Source organism: Calypte anna, chromosome 6, assembly GCF_003957555.1.
Source record: "Calypte anna isolate BGI_N300 chromosome 6, bCalAnn1_v1.p, whole genome shotgun sequence".
Taxonomy (NCBI): Eukaryota; Metazoa; Chordata; class Aves; order Apodiformes; family Trochilidae; genus Calypte; species Calypte anna.
Genome location: NC_044252.1, coordinates 27,503,001 through 27,527,245, shown reverse-complemented (window position 1 = coordinate 27,527,245; position 24,245 = coordinate 27,503,001). Strand labels below are relative to the sequence as shown.

General features: G+C 39.0%; 1 protein-coding gene across 15 annotated transcripts in view; it reads left to right on the top strand.

The window, feature by feature from the left end:
- ABLIM1 (actin binding LIM protein 1) overlaps positions 1-24,245 on the top strand; it is a 147,104-nt gene that overhangs the window by 40,067 nt on the left and 82,792 nt on the right. For all 15 annotated transcript variants that reach the window (XM_030453083.1, XM_030453082.1, XM_030453081.1 and 12 more), the window contains exons 2-4: positions 4,402-4,536; positions 15,414-15,597; positions 18,149-18,258. In XM_030453083.1, coding sequence (XP_030308943.1) covers positions 4,402-4,536; positions 15,414-15,597; positions 18,149-18,258 — 429 coding nt within the window. The remainder of the gene's footprint in view (positions 1-4,401; positions 4,537-15,413; positions 15,598-18,148; positions 18,259-24,245) is intronic.

The following is a 24,245-nucleotide window of genomic DNA, read 5'->3' as shown; positions in this document are numbered from 1 at the left end:
TATCTCTTGTTTCTTTGCAGATCTGGGATTATTTTCATATGTTTTGATAAAATGCAGTAATGAGTACTCTCAAGCTGGTAGAATTGCTTTGAATTAACATCAATATGGCTCAGTTCCAAAATGTAATGAAATCAACATTGCATGATTCACAAGGGAATGTAAGGAATGACAGAAATCAGTGATAAACATCTAAGGAGTGATGTTAGCCCAATGGAATACTCCTATGACAAAGACCATTATAGAAGAGGGTGCTATTGATTTGCTCCCCCTTAACTAAACAGTGTGATCCAGACTTGGTAGTTGTCCCAGTCAGTGAACTTGTCTGGGTAAGCTGGATATTTAATTGGATATTGATTTTTTTGTATTGGAATCAAGTGATCTTAAGAAAACATTGATTATTCATTAATTATTCACTTATGCTGGTTTTGTCAGCAAGAGTGAAAGTCTCAGCCTAGGTTGTTAAGGCAAGGTTTGCTTTACCTGGCTCACTTTTTTGTATCTCCTGTATGTTCATTAATAAAGACAAAGAAATGTCTTCAGTCAGTACCCAGCAGTGCTGGAAGTTGTAAAGCAACCTGAAACATGGAAAAGTTGTATTGATGATACCTTGTAATTAATCTGTGTAAAACTGTTAAGACTGTGGCACCTTAGACTTTTACAGGTGCTGTAACTTTCAGAGTTGATCTCAAAGTGGTGAAGGAATTAAAGTAAGAGTAAATATTTAAATTGTTGCAGCTGTTTGATCTGAATGCATCCTTCGGCATCTCTTTGCTCAAGTGTAGACACTGCAGTTTAACTATGTTCAGTGCACTTATTAGTCTAGGTACTTCTGCTGGAATGGCATTTGTTTGAAGCTAGACCCATTGTGTTGGTAGGCAGCTTTTTGTGTTTAATCTTATGCAAAAAGATCCATGAATCTTGCTATACTTGTTGGGCTAAGCTGACGAAAAAATCACCTATTGACTTACTTTTCTACATACAAATCATGTCAGGAGCTTCCATCAGTACACTGCAACTGCTAAATACCTGACTTGTGCTGGTATTACACCACCCATGCAGTAAGCATGCACTTTTGATATGAAGGCAGTTGTGAGCCCCAGTGCTGGACCAAGAATGTGTTGTTCTGGTAGCATCTCTTCCTCAGAATATGTTGTTCTACTTTAGTCTTCTGAGATAGTCATAGTGTTACTCTGTTTGGATGAGGAACTTCATTGATGGCAGTGAAGCTCCTTGATGAAGTGTTTGTCTGCTTATGCACTTTGGAATGAATGATGTTTCCTGAAATACATGGATGGGGCATATGTGACCATGAAAACCTCCTGCACTGTATTAAAACTCATTTCATCCTGGTTTCTCTGTATTTATTCTCACAGCAGGGTGAGGTACTGTTACACCTGGTTTACAGTCAGGGGCCCTCAAGGCAGAGAAGCAGTCAGATAACCTGATTTTTAGTTTATAGGTTACAGGCTCAGAGACCAAGCTGAGCTTCACTGGCCAACTTGAGTCCTTTACAGTAAGGACATACCACCCACAGAGCCCAGGTATTTGTTGTGGAGCAGGAGTTGGAACCTGGGTTATACAGATCTTAAATTAATGTCCTGTCACTGATTATACTGTCTGGAATCTGTTTCTGTGTTAGTCACTCTGCCTTATTGCACCATTGCTGCTGGTGCAGGATGCCCAAGGATGTATCCTCGAGCTTGCAGTTGATGTGAGGAGGGTTTGGTGCTGGCAGAGCCTGGAAAGATTTACTGTGTGGAGACCTGAAATGCCTATAAGGAGGTGAACCTACCATAGCATTTTTAGACCCAAAGCAGCTTCCAGTAAGATGGCTGGCTATTAACATTTAAACATTTAGCATTTAAACAAGCTGCTTGTAAAGGTGTCTTTCTTACTTCAGTTCCCTGTTTTGCATGTATACAAAGGAAAAAGATTTCAAGCAATTCCTTGCAGGAGAGCAGAAGTCAATTGCTTAGTCTTGACCTACAATGCTAAATTGAGGCCAGTAAGAAAAGCCCCATAATTAGCTTCACTTAAGAGATCAGTCTGAAAATAACAACTAGCTGTATTTGCTTTCATTTAAATGGCTGTAAAGGCAGAACTGGAAAGAAGTTGCAACATTTATTACTGCTGTGGTAAGGAGCAAAAAATTGCTTTTCAGATCAATACCAGAAGATTTGGATTCTGGTATGGAGAACTTGTTAGGGTGTCTTCCACATATAATTTTGAGAGACCTGAATGTTGCAGGTACAGATTTCATGTGGCAGCATTATAGTCCTTGGGAGTTTTTGCACAAATCCCTTGACCTAGTTCCTTAGGTGAACAACTTAAGAAATTATCTTTATTTCAGTTGGCATCGGGCCCCTCTCTGGTGTTTGGGTCTTACAGGGAATTTTCCTCATACTAATTTGATTTGCTAGCACTTTGCTCTGTGTTCGTCTCCTATTTTTTTCTTTCCTCCTTTGTCATTGCATAAACTATGGGTTTCCTTGGTTACAAGTTAATAGTTTGCTTTGGAAGAATAATAACTTCCACTCCAAAAATAATGTTACATTGCAGTGTAATAGATGAAGTTCACTCAAGGCAAGGCATTTGCTGGGCTCTTATTTAAGTGGAGCTGCTAATTGAAATACTGGTTGGCATTGTAAACTGCATTTTGTTGACCAGAATGGGCTGAACATCTCTCAAGGGAAATAGTTGAAATGAAGCTCCCAGAAGAGGTATTAAAACTTAGAACTTCCAAAGCAGGTGGTATTCAAAACTTTGAGCTTGAGTAGAAGTAGAAGAATTCAGCTGTTTTCTTTGATATTTGGGGTAAATGTGTATGGGGGGGGAGGGTGGTAAAGAACAAAGTAGTAGCTGCATATTAGTTTGGATAGACTTACAGCAGAAATTACTGAATGAAATATTTCTTACTGTGTATTCTTGATGATTCTACTTCTGTAATCACAAATTAGATTTTTCTATTATTAATCTTGTATTTACATAAAGCAGATCGATGGTGGCATTTCCTCACTAAGGCACTTAAAAGGAGAATAGTATAGAAGGATTTCATGAAAAGAGATGTTTTTTCTTAAGCAATTAAGGGGCTTTTCCCCTAGCAATTAATTGAGGAAGGGAAGGAAACTGGTACTGTAAGGTATGTTATGTTGCTGCATAAGCAGTAATGTGAAAAAAAGCATAAAGCTGGCTGGGCAGAATGTTAGGAATTGACTAACTAAGGGAAAGAGCTCCAGAAAACACTGAGATAAAATAAAGATGATTCCCAGGGACAGTGATGTAGGGATATCTGCAGTCAGTGTGTTGCAGGACAGGAATGGTGTAACAGCAGAGGTGTGGGCAGAGGGGTATCTTTTCTCAGAACTGATCTGATGACCATCACTAGTTTGAGAACAATATTACAAGGACAACTTTCTGCTGCTGGAATAGGATGTGGCAGGGAGATAGATACAAGGAACAGAGTTTTGTTGGGGAACAGTCTGGATAACACTTCAGAGTACAGTTGAGACAGTCTTGCTGAAACTTACAGCTGGGTTAGTAAGGTAAGTTAGATTAGTTAGGTTAGTTACACCAAGTTAGTGTCCCAAGCTGCAACAAGAGTCCTCTAAAGAGAAAGGCAATAATTTTTTACAGAAGGCAAATGTGGAGCAATAAAACTTCTATTATAACAATGAAATGCCCAGTAAAGCTGACACAAACCTTTCCTGTTCCTATTCAAGCTCTGCTGAGGGCAGTGGAATAGCTAATCAGTTACCAGTACCTGGGATTTTGTCTCCCTGCCTATATTGCAGGTGATGTGGTCATTCCTATCTACTTGTAGTATCTCTAATTTGTTTTCAGAGTCACTTCTGCTAGAATTAATGGAAGTAGAAACAAGTAGTGTTGGCTTCTATTCTCTACAGATGTCCTTTCCCAGTGTTAGGCATGTGCAGTATCCAAATAGAGACATTGATAGTTCATATTTAATTCAGTCATTTGCATACAAAGTCAGGCTGCCTCGTTCATCTGATTTCCCAAAACAAGTTTTGGAATTACTTCCTTTTTTGCTTGGATTAAGTAGCTCAGTTCTTGTTGCCTTGTGTGCTCTTTGAGTTACATACATGCATGTTCTTGGAAAGAAGAGCTTAGTCTCAAAGACTTTGACACTGAAGCTATGGAGGGAATTTGTTCTTGTCTTTCTATGGCAGCCTCAGTAGAGAGCAGTAATAAGTGATGTGAATGGCTTAAACTTCTGGTTTATGGAAAGGTTCTGTTTTTAGGAAATTATGGTGACTTTTTAGACAAGGATAATATGGGAAGAGATGTTTTTATTGTGATTAAATGTCTGAGAACGTGGATTTAGGTAAAGGTGAAAGTATTACCTTCATTTGGATATAAATAATACCTTTTTTTATTTTACAGTGGCCCATCCTCAGGAGCCTCACCACCCCTCTGAAAAGCCAGTTATCCACTGCCATAAATGTGGGGAGCCATGTAAAGGTGAAGTACTTCGTGTTCAGGCCAGACACTTTCACATCAAATGTTTCACCTGCAAAGGTAAGACCTTGATGTTAATCTGTTAGGCTTCAGTCAATTCATGCAAATGCCCCTAGAACCAGTGAGGAGAGGTCACACCTCCTGTAGTTGGTCTGTTACAGGATATTCTTGTTGCTTAATAGCTGAAGGATTTGTGGATGGGGAGAGTAAAGAACAGGGGGTGGAATGGTGGAATTGCACTTGTACGAGCAGCAAGGTGATCAGCACCACACAGAAAAAATACAATATGGAAACATCTACAGTAAAATGGAATTATATGAGACATTTGGTTCTATTGGCACAGGTGATAAATTTGCTACTGCTAGAAGACTCAAAATAAACCTATTCTACTCTGCATACTTAATGTGTTTGTTCTTTTCCCTTTCTACTGTTTACTGAGTGCAGGCTATGCAATGAAATGAAGCTGTACATGAAAGAGGTGAAAAAAAAATCTTTATTTTCAATTTTATAGTCTTCTTAGTTGTATCTAGAGAGTCAATTTCACATATTTACCAAATGGTGAATTAAACCACAATTAGATGCTCTGTCTGCTTTTGAATTTTCTTTTCTGTTTATTTTTTTATATATATTTGGGAAACAGAACAATATTAAATGAGGTGAACATGGCAGAGCTAATGGTGAACATTGACAAAGATTCTAGAGTAAATGACAGTAACTCAGTAACTGAAACAGAGTAGAGGAATCTATACTATGAAGCTTAAACCTAAGTTTTAAATTTTAGTTATCTTCTCTGGAAGTTCATATCTAGCATATATACTGCAGATTTCAACTTGGAGAGGTGCCTCAAGCCCTGTCCCATGTTCCAAGTGATTGCTAGAACTGCTCTTCTGCTTCCTAAATAGATGGAATATAGCAGAAATTAGAAAATTCCTGAAAACACTTGGGGTAATGCATATGTATTACAGTTGCTACATTTCAAGCAGTACTTGATCTTACATAATTGCTAAGCAGTTCGAAAACAGCAACAAGTTTTTTTCTTTTACTGTTTCTGCCTATAATTATTTATGTTCTCAATTCATGGAAGACATTGGATTAGGGTATTTCCAGCAGCAGAGCAGCTGAGACCCTCTGCATCATGAAGGAAAGGAGTAATTCAGGCCAGGCAGCACACAGCATTCTTGGGGCTGTCCCAGAAAGCAAAGAGGGGCAGGGCTCTGGAATGGTTCTGCTGAATGCATCAGATGAATCTTGCCAAGTTTTGGTGATCTAATTTTTCTTCGACTTGTTTAGTTACTTACTCATACACTGCTTTTGTGGTTTTACTATTCTGTTGCAAGGCTGGGTTTAGCAGGGTACTTTTTTTTTTTTTTTTTTTTTCTGCTCTCCTAGTGCAGTGTCTAAAGTCAATTGTGGCTTCTGTTTGTGGAAACATTTCCAAGCTGATGATGGTTTCTGTAGTACTTTTGACCTTATGACTACTTGAAGGAAGATTAACCAGAGAAGGGAGTTATCAAAATATATCTCTGTGATGGAAATGAGAGCATGTTTTTTTATCATTAGCTTGTTAAAGAAACTTGGAGCTTGTGAAAGGTGACTGGTTGCATGTACCTTCTCATTGTTTTGGGGAGGAGAGTGACAGTGTGGCTCTTGCCACACTTTTGTTTGTAGGATCTGCACATCCCTGCACAACTCTGAACAGAGAGGGTCAGTGCTTAATCTTAGAGACTTTTCTGTTGCTGTTCAGTCAGGCTGTGCCTTGTTACTTGGGTCTGCTAGCAAGTGAGTGGTGTCTTTTTTGTGTTCATTTCTCTTTCACTGGGAGAAAGAAAAGAAGGGTGTGTGGGAGGCTGCTCCAAGTCGTGCTTTGAATCTTACACCTGAGCTGTAGTGCTTGTTTATTGTTAGTCTCTCAAATTTAAGTGAAATTTTTGTTTAAACCATGCAGTTATTTATTTATACTTGTTGTCTGACCATATGGTTCACACAAACAGGACACAGCTGTTCAAGTGAGCATTTCTTTCCTCTTAATCTGAGTTTTTAATTTGACATGACTGGGACACTACAGGAGGTGGAGTTAGACCTCCTCAGTTTATGCATTTTGCTGTTAGCCAAAGGAAAACTGGTGCTGGACCAGAACATATCAGCCTATCAACCACCTCTAGATGCAGCTTTTTCCTTTGTGTTTAACTGGTTTCTTCTTGAGACTTCAACTTGTACATCTATAGTGTGGAAGGCTTGAACAAGCTCATACTTGTTTGAATTTGTCAAGCCTGCTAAAAACATTTAAACTTTTACCCATAGGCTTACTCTGATAGCCTAGGGAAATAGAAAAGAATTCTTTTCCTCATAAAGCTGTCATGCTAGTTGTAAGGCAGTCAGCTTGTTCTTACACTGAGACCTGAGCCTCCATGCTGTATCACCCAGCTCAGGACATGCTCCTGTGTCAAGTTATGTGGTCAGATAGTTGTCTTACCCTGTGCTGCATCCATCTCTGGAATCCTTCTCAGAACAGAGTAGCTGCTTCCTGACAAAGATGGCAAACCAAACCTCCACCAATGGATGTTCCCATGCCTCTGTGATGAAGTGCAGCTTCTTGTTACTCCCTCTGCCTCTTGAAAACCAAGTGTACACAGCTGGTTTGCTCTATCTGCCTGGCAAGACTGGCTAGTTCTATTTGGAGCTCCAGATAAAAGCTGATGAAAAAAAAAACCAACCCAAAGAGCTGAAAATGGTGTGGCCTGAGCCCCAGGGGGTGGGCTCTGCCAGGCTCAGGATAGGCAAAGAATCTCAGGCAGTCAGCAGCTGACTGGGAGCTGGAGTTAACAGGGGGATGATGGATTGAAGGGATAAGAGACATTTAGGAGTGCAGCCTCAGGAGTGCTATTTGGAGATGTTGTCTTTGGCTGTTTTATAGCAAAGTCACTTACCTTGCTAGGGAATTACACTGTTTTGTGTTAGAAGTGCAAGTTTAATTGGATTCTGTGTTGCCTCCAGTGGTGATTAATAAGTTTTCATTTCTGTTTCACCAGAGAACACTAATCTTACCTTATTGTTACCAGGGAGTAGAAGGAGCAGGCTGAGAGGAGGGAGGGTGAGATCAGGGATTTGGAGGGAGGGTTAGATTACAAATTTGGAGGGAGAACACATTGTACTGGAGACCTCATTGTTATACTTGTTTTGTTTTTAAAAAGCTTTAACATTCATAGGAATGAATTGGTGACATAAGGAAGGAAGAGGTTTTTGTTATTGTATGTAACTTGTATATGAATAATTTTTCTGGAAAATCTAAGACTGTTCACTGTAATGTCTGTTACATATGTAAATGTGTGGGGGATCAGGCCCTAAATTACCATGTGCATGATCAGAGATTTTAATATCAATTTAAATTGTGATCTGATACAAATGATAATTTTCTGTCATTGTCAGTTGATTACAGTTCATGTTATCCTATTGCACACACCAGGAGAGGAAAGCTAGCAAAATTGCTGTATTAAGACTAAGCCTCTGATTCATCTTGTGGGTTAGAAGGAAATGCAGGTTTCAGTACAGTGTATTGCTTAACAGAACAAGCTCTAAGCTTTCATAGTAACTATGGAAAAGTTTAAATAGCTTGATTTTGGTACGTGTTGAGGTGGGTTGTATTCTTTTAACAAGGTATTTGTGGTAGGAGTATTTCAAAGAGCAGACAGTGTGCCTATTACTGATGTCAAATATAAATTGGAAAACATAGCTTCCAAATGGTAGCATTAACTAAGGAAAATAATCTCATAAATAAGGATGAGGATATGGATGGTGTCCTAGAGTTTCCAGTACTCACTATGTGGCATAAATGTCTGCAATTTGATTAGCCTATGCCAGGTGGAAATGTTTCACTGTGTACGAATGCTTTACATGCTTTAGTCATATCAAATATCAGAAGACAGTTACCAGGTAATTTTCTAGTTTAATTATAGGGCAAGGCCAAGTTTTGGCATACAGGAAGCATTCCATAAACATAGAGTATCCCACAGAGAAGAAACTCTTGGCCTCTGTTAAAGCATTGTTATAATTTAGCATAAATCAGATTCTTAATTACAGAATAGATGTACTAACTTGCCTCTTCTGAGTTAGATGTCTTTCAAGCTTATTGAGGAAAGCCCATTTAAATCCATACTTCCAGATTCCTCTGTGCTGTCTAGGTTCCAGGCATGGGTCTTTTTTTTTTTTATGTGATGACATTAGCAAGGCTCAGTGAGCTGGGTGGGGATGGGGGAGGGTTCCTAAGTTTACATTTTGGGATACTCTGTCATCTTTGACTTTGAACTGGATCTTCCTCCCTTGAAGGATGGGGAAGAAGTTAGGGTCATGTAAGCAGACACTGTATCAACAGGCTGGAATGTGTTTTAAATCATTAGTTCTTTGACCTTTGATCTGTCATCAGATTCCTTGCAGGAGGAGGCTGCAAACTGTCTGCTGGGTAATTAGTGCTATTAATAGTGTGGTGTCTGTGGATGGAAAGTTTAAATTCAAGGACTCTCTTGCAGAAGATAGCCAGTGAACTGGAAGAGATTTCTGCATTTCCACAAATACTTAAAACAGAGACTGATCTCTGGATATGGTAATGTAACCAGTGGATAGAATGAGCTCCTTCCTGAGCATCAGGAAATTATAAGAGGTCCCTTGAAGCTCTGAGTCATTGAACCAAAGGACCTTTTTTATATTAAGAGCTCTCCAGGCTTGTAATTCTCTTTCAGTGTGCCACAGTTCTACTTGCCATCTTATGAACTCCTCTTTTCAGCTTGGTTTCAGCCTTTAACCTTGTCAAGTTTTTAATTTTATTTTATTCAAGTATGGAGTTTGGGGTTTTTTTACCTTTTTTTTGTGATTTTTTTTTCCCCTTCTTTTTTTCTTCCCTAAACCTGAGTGTCTTCAGTTTCATTTAGAGAAAGGAGCATTTGTAGTCAGTAAAATGCAAAACACTTGGAAAATACGAATCTGAAATTATCTAACTGCAGAACATAAAAGACAGAAATGTTATAATATCCTGGTTTGGAGAATCAAGACTTTGGGAATCTGACTCAAGATCTTGAAGGATTACAGCTCTGCATCCTTAATCTATGGTAGGAAGCCCCAGCAAAGGGAGTGAAGGAGATTAAGTTGAGATTTTGAGAGTGAAAACTAAAGAGAATTACTTGTTGCTGAAGGGATTAGTAGAGAAATCCTTTGAAAAAGCAAAAAGGAAGGCATGGTGTTATCTGTATGCACAGTGAGACCTAATGAGGGAGAGCAAGAACATGTTTAAGAGCAGAAAATCTTGTTTGGACAGTTCAGAAAATCCAGGAGACAGATTCTGCTGTTCCTGGGAAGGTAACAGAAGTTAAAATTTCTCTGATGACAGGAACTGTGAATCTGTGCATTCAGGTAACTCCATAGGAAAGCAAGCCTAAGTTGCAACTGCTGCTATTTTTTGGATTTGCAGGTCAGCAGCTGTATCTTGAAGCCTGTTCTTTTTGTTGCAGTGATTCCTTGTGGTATTTCACTTCAGGTTTCCCTTCTCTTGTTCTTGGAAGCAATGTCCAATTTTATTTGGGTCTTTTTTCCATTTTTTCCCCCTATATTTTCACATAAAATACTGAATCATTAATTTTTGCTTTCAGTGTTGACAGCAAAAAATATCAAGCTGTTTTGGGCCATTCTAAAGTAAATCCTTGATTTGTTCTTGGGGTTTTAATGCGATTACTGGGAATTGGTTGACACTGATCTCAGTTTAGTCTCTTTCAGTGACCAAACATTTGACAGGAAATGAAATTAATTGCACTACTTGGCTGATGTTGATGACTGCTGACAGATGCCATGTCAAATTTTAACAAGCTACTGCATCTGTTTTAAAGCAGAGGGCCAGCAGGATGCTTTACAGGTACTTGATGAGTGGGGCAGAGCATCTTTAGGAGAATATGGAAAGTTGCTTGGGTTTATTTTGAATTTACCCTTCATTTGCCTGGCTTGTTTCATAACTCTGTGAATCAGATAGATCTGGTTTTCTTCCATTATTAATCCTTGCTTTACTTATTTATAATCTTTTTTGAGAGGCCTCTCATCTAGATAAGGCCAAACTATCTCGGGCTGAACTCTGACATTTTTCCACCAACTGCATTTTCTTCAAGGTTCATTTCCCACAGACTCATAAATGACTTTGATCTCCACCTAGTGCTTAGTTTAATGTGAAAGGTGTTTTAAATGGTTGAATGATTCCTGCCTTTGTTTCCATCCTGGTGCACAAACCATTGATATTTCAGTTGGGAAGCTGCCACGTTGCTACCTGATATATGCCTGTTCTTTGCATGCTGATGAGGTCAGGTACTGCCTGTTGTGTGATAAATTCCTAAAAAGACTGAAATATCAACATGACAGGTGCAGACAGCAAAGTGTCCTCTGTGCAGAGTTGTTTGTGTCTCCAGTGTTACAGAGAAAACCAAAGCGAGCTGAACTGGTATGACTAAAGGCAGAGTCATGGGATTGACTGGGAAGTTGATGAAGTTAAAACTCTAAGTTTATCTGAAACTCAGCCATCACCAGTGGTTTCAGCTGAGGGAATGCTTGCCTTACATGCTTTGGGATTTTGTTCAAGGGCTCCACTGAGAATAACGTGTGCTATAGTGACAGTGGCACTTGGTAGGCATGCAGGCAGGGGGTTTGAAATGGAAGGTCAAATTTTTTCAAGAGAAGAGAGGAAGGGACTGGCTGGTGGCTAGAGGATGCTTCTAGTAGGGATCCCAGACAAATTTAGGGATAGAGGGAAGAAATACAGTCTCATCTTTTGCTCTTTTAACTGCTAAACCTTTTTCCCAGCTGGCTAACAGATAATTAAGGAGATTTTAACATCACCTATATTTGTTCCATGTACATTAAGCTCTTTTGCATCCTTAGGGTTGTTTATTAAAATCAGTCCCTTGAAATAAGAAGAGATTCCAGAACCACTGGGAATGCTGGACACAGTTCCAAATAGCTTGGATCAAGATGTATCTCTCATCAGTTTATGGAAAAAAAAAAAAAAAAAAAAGAAATCTTCAGTGACAGAGGTGTGACAGTTATCAGGATTTAAGTATCAGGATTTTTGCAAAAAGCTGTATGGGATTTCCTAGTGGTGCCTTGTAATTCTTCTGCAATGGTAGTGCTGCGGGAAGGCTCCTGAGCTTTACCAGCCTCATGTGGTCTTCTGATGATACTTTGTACTTTAGTTCTTTAGATGACTTAAGGAACTGGAGGTTATGCCATCAAGAAGAGCATTGATAAGAGGAATAAAATAAAGGCAGAAAAGAGATAGTTCATTTGAAATGTGGAAACTTGAAGCTTTAATAAGAACATGAACCTTGCTTTCATCAATACAGGATTTGTTAAGCTCTTTTTTTCTCAGGAAAAAAAAACAAAAACAAAAACAAAACAAAAAACAACAACAACAAAAAACAAAAAAACCAACCCAGATTTTTTTCTCTGTATTTGTTTAGATGTAGATAATAAACTGAAATATTGCCAAATTCCTTTCTACCACACAAGAAATCCATTCTGTCCTAAGAAATAAAAGTTGTATGAATATTTCCCTGCTTGGGAATAGCACCATTATTCTGTGAAGCTTAGAATTACGAAAAAGAAATAAACCCCAAGAGGAAATTGAATTTGCACCTTATTTAATGCATGGTGGAAAAGAAGATCATTAGACTTCTCTTAATTAATAGCATTCACTTCTGCAAACTGAGAGCCCATGCTCATAGACTTTGCTTGTGTGGTTTTGTTTCTTTAGTGGTGAAACAATTTTTACTTAACACCAGCATAGAGTTATTTTACTACTGGCCTGGTTTTTAAATGCTCACTGACAGTACCCCTATGAAAATTCTACATAGTGCTCAGTAAGATCAAATCCTACTCCTACTCACTTTGAAACAATCCAAGCTCTATTTTCATCATATCCATCAGAGCTCGAGAATGATCCCAGACCCTTGGAGATCACAGGATTTCTTCTGAGCAGCCACATTTTGTCATAATCACCTGGACTTGTATACACAGACCCTGGGGCTTTGGGAGCTGACAGTGCCACTGGCAATATCTCCAAATTTTTCTGTGCTTCAAGGATGTAAGATAGGAGCTCCAGAGTGTAGTTCAAGAGGGAAAAAGCTTGTAGGTCTGTGTTTTCCATAAAGTGGGAGGCAGGATTCAATTCTTGGCTATTCCATTCAGAAGAGAGGCATGATCATCTGTTTGGAATATGAAAGCCTTGATATAAAGATTCTGAGAGAAAGGCTGGATAATTAAGCAGATTTTAACATCACCTGTACTGATGTATATCTGAGTTCCAGATATAGAAAGCTCTTTTGACTTCCCAGGGTTGTTTTTTAAAGTCAGTCTGTTGAAATGAGAAGAGATTCTTGCTCCAGGAAGAGGAACTCCATGATTTTCTTTATTTTAAGAAAAGTGGTGATTTTTTTTTATTTTCCTTATGAGCTTGTGGTATCTCAGGGAACAGAAATGCTCTCCAATGTCTCCAATTTTTTCCATTGTATTGAGACAGAAGGGTCTTGGGCAAATGTTACATTCCCATAGAACTGTTTCGATGTAATGGATGCTTACAGAATGCCTCTTTTTGCTGTCTCAGGCATGATTTGTGTATCACTATTGGCTCCATTAATTACCTTTTTTCAAAATTGTTTTTCCCATCGGCATAGGAAAACCAAAATAACATAATTTGACTTTTCTCATTATCTCAGTTATTATTTTTTTCTTTAACATCATGGTATTTTTATCACAGAATTGCCTAGCTCACACCATTGAGATTTATTGTATGTATGTGGTGATCACAGCTGTTTTCGTTGCCTCTTGCTGTTTGTGGCATAAACATTACTGGGCAGATGGTCTTCGCTTTTTATAAAAACAATAAAAATTGGTCCATCTTTTCGGTGGTATTTCTAGAGTGACCATAAAAATATGTGCTCAGGCAATATGTTCAAGCTTGAGGGGATTTGTTGTCAGAACCATGACTTCTGCACAGTTGCAAAAAGAATTTTAAAAAAAAGCTGTTTAAATCCCTTCCTGTTTGTACACCACATTGTACACCAAGTGTAGATACAGTCATGTTCATCCTTGATCTCTGACTCAAAGTGAAAGCAGCCTGCTGGAACAGCATTTTTTCAACCAGGGATGTTGACAGTCTGGGTGACCTTTGTTTCTCTGTGGTTACTGATGGAAACACATGTGCTAAATTGTCTGCAAAAATCCCTTGTTATGTGGGGTTGCCAGGACTCGTCTTTAATTCTTGCAGATTGCTGTAAGCATTGAAGTAGAACTCTGATTTAAGTGTAAGGATCCACCAGAGGTAACTTAGAAAAACAAACTAATTAAAATAGGCCTCTGAATCTCTAGTGGGAAATACCTTGGTGGTCCCCAACCCAGGGAGAGTCTAAGATGGAGTGGTGATGTTGTGCAGAGTATTTTCTGTCTAATGGTTGCATATTATACCATTTAGATTGAAAATAAAATTTTAAACAAAATGGAGTGCAGTAGAAACAACAACAACATAAAAAAAACCCCAAGAATGAAAGAGGTAGTGTTTTTTTCTGGAGGTGTACCTGGGAACTAGCACAGAGCATTTTGCAGCTTTATAATAGAGCCTAAACAGTAGTTTTCTGCAGTTCACCTAAGTCATTGATAATTGAGTTTTGGCTGCTTGTGGATTTAATGCCACCATGAACTGTAATTTGTCTGTACATCAGTTATTAACACTGTTCTATGCAGAAATGTGAACCTGAAAGAAGCCTAGCTCTGGTGCTGGGTCAATTTTAAGTTGCATTTTAGTGCATTCTGTTTATTGTTATTCTATTAATTATTGTTACAGGAGCACTCATTTGTTACAGTAATACTCATTAGACCTCTGAGGTTTGGCAAGCACAGAGAATTTGTAGGCCCTGCTCCAAATGCCTTGCAATTTTAATTTTCAAGGCAGGTAGCTAATATAAGACATTAGACCATTATAACAAATGCTGTGCATGATATCGTGCTTGGAATTTGTGGCAGAGAGATGAATTTAACCCACTTTCCCTGGTGATCTTCCTGTATTATGTGTTTCAAGTTTTCAAGGACTGTGTAACTCCAGGGTTCTAGATTGCTGCTTTTTTTTTTTTTTTTGCTTTTTTCTTAATAAACAGAATTTCTGATATTCAATATTTCTGATATTTGATCTGAATGTACTTGAATGTTATGAAAATGGCTGAAGTGCAATTGCTTGCAGAATGAGAGTTAAGATAGCATCTTAGACCACTGTGAAGAGGCATTTCTCTTACTGAATTACACAGATACAGCAATATACAGAGAAGCAGTAGGAGTGACTGAAACCACAAAACCTGGGAGCTGTCATATGTTTTGTTTAAAAATTCATCTAGCAGCTCCTATTTATGCTTTCTCACTGTGGTGAATAAAGACTTTTAAAAGATCACATTAAGCATGAAGCATTTTTGGTGCTACTGTGGGACATTATATAGGATCAAGTCCTTTGGTCAACCATGCAGTATTTCTAAAATGTTACATCTGTCCTCTTTATGGAATCATGTCTTCCACTCACCATCAGTCCCAGAAGTGAAAGCAGGATTGTACAAATAGCTCTGATAAACGTGATTAACTGGATGATTGGGAGTAACAGGTCTGGATGAGGACAAAGCAGATACAAGTTACAATTTTATAGACTCCTCCAATGAAAGTCCATTACAAGCTCTCTTGTAGTCAGAAAATACCAAGCATCTCCTGGGATGCCAAGGCATGGAGTGACAGAAGGGGAAAGCAAAAATACGATAGATGCACGCAAGACCATCAAGGTCATCTCATTTATTGGTACCATAGACTTAGCATAGACTATTACTGTCATCCGCAGTGGGTCTATTTTCCCAGTCTCTTATGTTTTTGTTTTTTTATTCCAGTGTGTGGCTGTGACCTGGCCCAGGGAGGCTTTTTCATTAAGAACGGGGAGTATCTTTGCACCTTGGATTACCAGCGCATGTACGGGACCCGCTGCAACGGCTGCGGGGACTTTGTGGAAGGAGAAGTAGTGACAGCTCTTGGAAAAACTTACCATCCAAGCTGCTTTGCCTGCACTGTTTGCAAGTAAGTCACCCCTTTGAATCAATGTAGCAGGAATCCAGCACAAGGAAAACATTGGTGGAAAGGTGTCACCATGAGACAGAAGTCTCAAGGTGTTTTGCTTTGGGGAGCGCTTGGTTTGAAAGATCTGCTGTAAAGCTGACTTTGAGGGTCCTCAAAATGCCACTCATTTATTTGGGGTACTCAACTTCTCTGTTACATTATAGTTAGTTCCCTGTTCTTGCATGTGAAAGAATTAAATATCAGGCTTTCATGTTGAGATAATGGATGTGGGTTGGGTTGAATTCAGTTCAGATCATCAGCCCATCTTGATGCAAGAAATGAAGTAAAGCAAAATTCTGGGTGCTACAGTAGAGAAGTCATTTGGACTATGAACAGCTGAACAACTGAAAGCATACTGGAGACTTATTTTCATATCAGGTAACAACACTTGGGGCATCTCTGAGAGCCCCATCTTCTTCCCAAATACAATTTCTTGTCCCCAGGAAGAGCCAATTTTCAGTTCTACAGTTCTATAGAGAAGTTAACTGAGGGTCTGTAGTTGGGACTAAAAGTCTAACTTATATTGTTTCAGCTCTCACTAAGATATTAATTTAGAATTTAGAAGACTGCTGGGCAAATCTTCCACATGAATCTTATTTAAGCAGTCCTATGCTTGAAACATCTCAGCTGAGCTTTACGGCCTAAACTCAACCCAAAGTGCAATTGCACGGTGTTCTCTCTCACCTGGCTCTAGGCACTGGGCTGTGCTAGAAATTGGTACATGCCTAGCATGTACCTTATGCCTGTGGTGATCAGTTTAGGGGAAATAAAGCTTCTGAATGTTTTTATAGTACTATCACATTTTTAAACATTTTAAAAATGTTTTAAGGCAGTAAAAATCAACTTCTAGACGTAAAGTGAAAGTAAAGTGATGGGATCATCATGATTCTACAGAGTCGCCTGTGTTATATGCTATTAACAAAGCTGCAATGAAGGGCACTATCAAGTTATTAATATCAGCAGTTCTGAGCCCTGGAAGTACAATTGAACTTTTCTTAATTAAGTTTGAGTGTAATGCCCAAGGGACACACAAGTAGCATCAGACAGAGATGTAAGTAGGTATCATGGAGCAGGAGGACCCAAAAGAGAGAGGCTATTCCTTTGTACTCTTGGAGGAACAGTAGATTTTTCTAGAGTTTTCTAGAAATCAGAATCTGATAGCAGTCAAATTATCCAAAACTTGATGCAGGAGGATGAAATAATGCAGGAAGGCAAAAATTTATGTTATGAGATGGAACCCAGAGTGTGAACCATTTGAGTATTAGTGTGGCAGACTTGCCACATGCTACTCTGACCTTTCACATCTGATGAGGTAGTTTGTCCTATAGCCTGGTACATTCTTCAAGATCTTTTCTATTAAAAGTATTTCTATAATTTTTGTTTGGCTTTAAATAGTGTGTGAATTTACTGCATGTTGGTAAACATGATCTGTATGCTTCAGTTTTATTTCCCAAGAACAATGCAAAAGTAAAGGATATGACACATGACATCAATTTTGTGCACATTGACTGGCATCAGTCTTTTTTATTTTGAATGAGCAAAAGATGAGCTGTTGGAATGAGTTCATGGAATGAATTATTGCTGCTGATTTAACTATGGCTCACTTAGGAATGGCAGTGGGAAAAAAAACTAGAACGATTTCTTAAATGTTTTGTGAAAGCAAGCAGATGTTCACTTGAGAAGTCATTTTGAAGTGAGGGGGTGTGTAGGGGAGTCTGTACTCAACAGCTAAGGCTGCTTCCTGAAGATTTGAAGTTACTAAACCTTTTCCTTTTAATGACATGCTCATGCAAAATGTTGTTCATGCTCTTTTTTCTGCACAAAATAGGAGCTAACGTCAAGTTCAGCTTCTGCCTGGCACCCATTTTTAACATTTTGTTGGGTTCAGCAAATAATCCCAAATTTCCACACCACATCCAGATTTTACCTCTCATCTAACACCATCTGCACCTCACAATTGCCGTGGTCATTCTGTAATGTAGAATGTTCTGTAACCTATTCTAAAACTCTAAGAGAATGAATGTGGATAACATTTCATTTTTTTGCTACATCCACTGTAATATAGTCCTGTATCTCATTGCTGAATGCAGATGAAATCAGTGTATTTGTGAGTAACTGGCTCCACATTCATTCCCTAGCCTCAAGATGAGCTCCAGTTCTTCCTGAGATCTCTTCTGTACCATTTGCTATCCACAATATCACACTGAAACTGTCACAATCATAGTTATGTCTAAGGATTTTACTGTCCTCATCTCTTTTAGGTAAAGTATGTTTAATAATTCTTTAAAGCCAAAATACAAGGCAAGTCTAACCTCTGCTCTGCTTGCATCTGTGGACTGGATTTCTTCCAGTGCCTGGCTTGGCCAAGGCCACATTGCAGAAACTATTTGGCCTGAGATTCTGTGAAATATTAATTGCACGGAGGGAAGGCAGCAAAATCAAGGCATAGGGAACAGAGGAAAATTTCTGGCATAACCTTTGCTAAACTGCATTTTTCTCTTTAACTCTTCAGGCGTCCGTTTCCACCAGGTGATCGAGTGACCTTTAATGGAAGGGACTGTCTCTGTCAGATGTGTGCTCAGCCAATGTCCCCTGGTCCAAAAGAACTGTCTGCCTCAAGCAGTAAGTATGCCTCTCACTTTTCCAGCCTGATCAATATTTGGTTGAAACTAACTCAATGCAATTTTTTGTTTTCGCTTTATTTTAATTCACCTTCAGAATTCAAACTATCTTTTATTTTTTTAATTTTTTTTTTCTTCATTAAAAGTGTCTGGTACTTAAGGTGGGAAGAGACACACATTTCAATCTGAACAAGTTGCTTTTCCCCAATGACTGGGATTTTCTGGTTTTTCTTTTGTAGGCACTGGAAAAGTATCTAATTGATAAAACCTGAGGTTTCCAAGATAATAGATTCCATTTTTTTTTTCTTGTAAAATTGCACAGGTTTAAGTATTCAAGAGGACAAAGAAGAAATTAATTTTCTTCTACAATTTAACACTCTCATTTAATTATCCTTTCAAAGGAGTAGTGCCAGGATTATACTTCCAGTAGACTGATATCACAATGACACTGTGATCAGAACCTCAAGAAACAATTATAAAAAAGAGAGAGAGCAAGTTAAGAGGAAAGAGAGAATGAAGAAAGTTTGGGAAGGAAATGAACTTGATTTGCTGTTGGGCTTTAATGCTTTTAAAAGGTAACTTGCAAATTACTGATATTAATCTCTGCTTCTGGTAGCTAATTTTCTGAATCTATGGGATTTTCTTATTTTTCTCTCAGAATTATACTCTGCACTCTAATCTATAATGACTTACCCTCTATAGTTCTATAATTCCCAATGGCTACAGATATTCTTGTGACATTAGGTAGTTTTCCGCCAATGTTGGTTTCCTTCAGGGGAGACATTGGGTATTTTGTACTGATATTTGGCTTTGAGATCCTAGGATTAGAAAGTGCAATGTAAAGGCAAAGTTGGATAATGTTTGTGCTCAGCAGATGAGTCAAGTGAATCTCAGGTTTTAGATTTGCTTGAGAACAGGTAATCAGACACTTGGCACAATGAAAAATGAGAAGCTTTTTCTGTTATCGTGTCTTTCTGTCTGTTAAGTGATACTTTCACACTCTCACTCGATTTGGAACTGCAAATTCAGAAGCCTAATCAGTTAAGGAAGAATTTAGAAACCTGAGAAAAGCCTTACCAGCAAACACAGAAGTATTATGAGGCACTTCAGGGACCCACTGAATCCTTCTGAGAAAAAGGAATGATATGGAAATCCTATTTGAATTACTGATATTTAGGAGGTGTAATTGGCAAGGAACTGCAGAGCACGGGGACCGTGGGACACCAGTAGTGACTGGTGGTCCTTTTCTGTGTCACAGCACTAATTCCCAAACAACTGGTGTCCAGTGCCATCAGTATCTGAATCACACTGGAGCTGGTTCTCAGCAAGTGGTGTGCTTGGCCAGCAGTGCAACCACCTCCTGGGTACTTGACTCCAGGTGCCAGAATGTCCCCAAGCAAACGGTGTTACCTGATAGTGAGCAGGCAGAAAAGCTGGAGAAGTCACATCCAGAAAGCCACGGTCTATGAATTGCTTCTTGCATCCCATGCTCAAGTCATAGGTGGCAAGGATCATGAAAAAATCTTCTCTGCTACTGGTGATGAAGTGGTTTTTTTTAAAATTAGAATTAGGTCCTGCTTGGCAAACAGCCCTACCAATAGGCACAGCTAGAGAGCCCCTGCTTTAACAGTTCAGAGTGCACTGCTTCAAAATCTGCAAGTATCTGCTGCTGTGCATCTTCTCCTTTCGTGGAAAAAGACTTGTAGGAAGATATAACATAGACTTTCTGGTCATTTTAGAGTAAAACTCTCAAAATAGACAAATATAAGTGAGACCTGAAGTTCAGAGAACTCAAATAAAAGAATACTAATGAAGCATCTTCTGCCTTCAAAGATACACCAGCTGCTGCTTTAGCTTTGTGTAGAAGTTGGTTTAGATACAGAGAAGGCTTTCTTGCTGGCACTGAAGAGTAAATTTTAATTAGTGTAAGCTGTTTGAGATTGCTTCCACATCTCTCCTGCTGGATGAATAAGACACATCAGGTTTCTCTATTGCTTTACCCTTTTTTAAAGGGATAAGGGGAAGGAGTGTGGATCAGCTGGAAGGCAGGAGGGCTCTGTAGAGGGACCTGGACAGACTGGAGAGTTGGGCTGATTCCAACGGGATGAGGTTCAACACGGCCAAGTGTCGGGTCCTGCACTTTGGCCACAACAACCCCATGGGGAACTCCAGGCAGGGCACAGAGTGGCTGAGAGCAGCCAGACAGAAAGGGACCTTGGAGTTTGGATTGACAGGAAGCTGAACATGAGCCAGCAGTGTGCCCAGGTGGCCAAGAAGGCCAATGGCATCCTGGTCTGTATCCGGAACAGCGTCACCAGCAGGTCCAAGGAAGTGATTCTGCCCCTGTACTCAGCACTGGTGAGCCCACAGCTTGAGTCCTGTGTCCAGTTCTGGGCCCCTCAGTTTAGGAAAGATATCAAGATCCTGGAGCAGGTCCAAAGGAGGGCAACCAGGCTGGTGAAGGGACCCAAGCACAGACCCTATGAGGAGAGGCTGAGGGAACTGGGGGTGTTCAGCCTGAAGAAGAGGAGGCTCAGGGGAGACCTCATCACTCTCTACAACTCCCTGAAAGGAGGTTGGAGCCAGGTGGGGGTTGGGCTCTTTTGCCAGATGACTTTCAACAAGACAAGAGGGCAGGGTCTCAAGTTGTGCCAGGGGAAGTTTAGGTTAGATATTAGAAAGAATTTCTTTACCGAGAGGCTGATCAAGCATTGGAATGGGCTGCCCAGGGAAGTAGTGGAATCTCCATCCCTGGAGATATTTCAAAAGAGACTGGATGTGGCACTCAGTGCCATGGTCTAGCAACCGCAACAATGGTTCAAGGGTTGGACTCGATGGTCTCTGAGGTCCCTTCCAACCCAGCCAATTAAAAAAAAAAAAAAAAAAAAGGTTTTTAATGCAATTTCTAAGAGATTCGTATTCATAGTATGAATCTATTTTATTTCCTATATTGTTGTCAGTTTCCCCTGATTACTTTTAAGTAGATTACCAGAGGAGGCTTTCCTTAAAACAAAGAAAGTTGCAAGTGAGAAAATTGAATAGCCTGACAGTGTACCAGGCTTGATTGGTTTATGTAATGTAAAAGGAAACCTTCTGTCCACCGAAATGTCTGCATTAATGCTGACTTGCCATTTGCTGATGTCTGTTAATTTGCATAAATTAAAGGCATGAAAATGACAGCTTTTCTTGGGTGGTTCTAGGGAAAATCAAATACCTCTAAATGTAGGAGTTAACATCTTGAATAACATGAATATTGTTACACTCTTACAGCACCCACTAATGAAACTCATAAGAAAATGTACTGAATAATTAATTTAGCTTTTGTTTGTTTGTTATTTGGTTCCATGGTACTTATTTATGTTATTTATATTAATAATAACTTTCTTTCATTGCACATATATCCCTTGGAATGTAGGGATCATATACCTTCTTGAAAGGTTCTGAGTGCAGAGCAGCTGTAGCAGGGTTCCCCCACTCAGGACATGCACAAGAGGTGGTGCCAGCAGCCTGCACTGGTGGAGCTCTAAGCAGCAGTCTCCTGGCTCAGAGATCATCTTTGAAATTCTGAAGAGACTGAAGAGCTTTGAATGGAGTTTAATACATTTCCCTCTTCCATGGAGATTTTCCCCTTAAGCATTCATCTTTGCTATTTCCGAGATAAAGCAATTCAGTTATAAAAATGTTGTGTTATTTCTCTGCCTGAGATTGAGCTTTTTCTCTGTGTATTTCCTGTCTGGGTGCTGACAAGGATGCTTGAGTTATTTCTGATTACCTTTTTGCTGAAAGGTTGGATTACTTTAGTGATGTGCATGAAGTAAAAAGTGGGCTTTCTAGATGGGTAGGAAAAAAACTCCCTATCCAAAAGAAACTGAAGCATTCAAATCACCTAGAAATAGTTTTCATTTGAAAACTCCATCTTCTTCTAAAATGACAGGGGAGTCTTTCACAGTTTTCCCTTTTCAGTGAAATAGATACTTGGGTCCTACATATGCAAAGATATCCAGAGATGATGCTGTTTGGAAAGGAGCCCAGGGAAGATCTGGTGACTCCCCTCCCTTTCCCTATAACAGACTCACCTGGAAGCTCAGAGCATTCCAGTAGAGCCAAGATGTGGATCAGAGTTTTCAAAATGGTCAGTGTTAGAAGTGCATAAATAATCTTTGGTGCAGCTGTTCCCTGAGCTTCTCTGTGGAGATTTCACAATCCTGTTTTGTGTGTTTGTCCTTGTCTGGTTTGCACATTACGTTCTGGTTCAAAGAATCTGAGTTCTCTGGGACAAATGCTTTCATGCCTATCAGTACAGAGTCTGACAGAGTTGGGTCCTGGCTCCCAACTGGTGATCTTAGCTCTGCTGTGATATTAAGAAAAGCTTAATGCTTGATGAACTTTTGGGATAAAGATATCTTTGTTAATTATTCAATAGCCTTATCGCTTCAAATAAGATTCAGTAATGCTCCCAGTAAATATCTGAAACTTCCAAGAAGGTTTCTGGCAATGCTAAAGGTAGAGCAGAGCCAACACACATTACCTGTTGGAGAAGAATGTGGGCAGGAAAAAATAGGAATCATGCCTTGCTGCCTAGAAAGTGGGAGGGGGGGGAAAGTGAGGTTATTTTTGAAACAAGGAAGCATCAGAATGGAGAAGAAGCAAATTTGCTTTGCAGTCCTTCTTTGAAGACTCCCTAATCCTTAACAAAGTTTTATATTCAGGACATAACTGTCCTTTCATTACCTGGGGGTATAAGTGATTGCTACTTGTATTCAGAAATAGTGTTTAAGCTGTTTGATAGGCATCACAGAATTCTCCATTAGAAGTTAAGTGGGTGGATAAAATGGATGCAAAACTCCTTTTAATCATCGTTCTTGTGAAAAGTCTGCAGCTATGATTTAGGTCTTAAGTCACATTCGACTCTCTTTTTATTATTTTGTTCTTGAACCCTTTTTCCTGAGGTGTCTGAAAACTCCAAGTCCATTGAGAAGACTTAAAAAGGGAAGGGGAAGAGTTAGCTGGCTGCTAGTAAGCAAGCTATCTGCAATGATTTTTGGCTTTAAAGGGTATTAAGCAACATCCAGCACATGATTTTGAGCTCATACTTAGGAAACACCCTACAATTTCACACTGTGTGTCAAAGCTACAGAGTATATGTAGGTATTGTACAAATAGAGATGTGGACATGTCTTGGAGTAAGACCTTGATTGCATGTTTGCCTTCTGGGGATACAGACTCACAATAGCCATAAATAGTGAAATCACTGGGGAGCTTTGAATTCAGCAGTTTTAGTGAAATGAATTTTTAAAATAGAAATTGTTAAAATTTTAAAATAAAGTATTTTAAAATGTGGATAATTTTGAAGTTTTAGCATTTAATATTTTTTGTGTGCCAGATTTTCTCATTTTGTAATTCCTGGTTTATCTCCCAGAGATACATAAACATCCATATTTCTGTGACATTCAGACCTGGATACCCATGTTCAGGTACTGGAGATTCAGTGAAGGATTTGGGGAGCTTCATAGAAGGGACTCTTGTAATCCTAACTCTCTGATTTACTATAGAATAAAGACCTACCAGAGAAACTGCTGTGGGTTGGTTTTAACCACTGTGATTCAAACTGCTGATCTTGATGATGGTTTACCTAAGGACCCAGGAAACCTTGATTAGAGTAATTGCATGTAACCTTGGTTTACATTTAGATTTTTAATTATAAAAGGCCAATTGATAAGCATGAAGGTGCTCCATATCTCAGCACACTTACTTAAACTAATATAGCTCTGCATAAATTCATTATATTCTTTAACACCAATATTTTTTCCCCTAATATGGATATTTTTGCTCATGGTTTATGTCAAGGTCTATATGAATGGAAATTGAAATTCCATTAAAATCCATAAAATAGCAATTTGCTTTGGGTTTTTTTGTTGGTTGAAGTAAATCAACATGCATAAAATGACAAGATGAATGATAAGATTCAGTTAAATCATGTAAATCCAA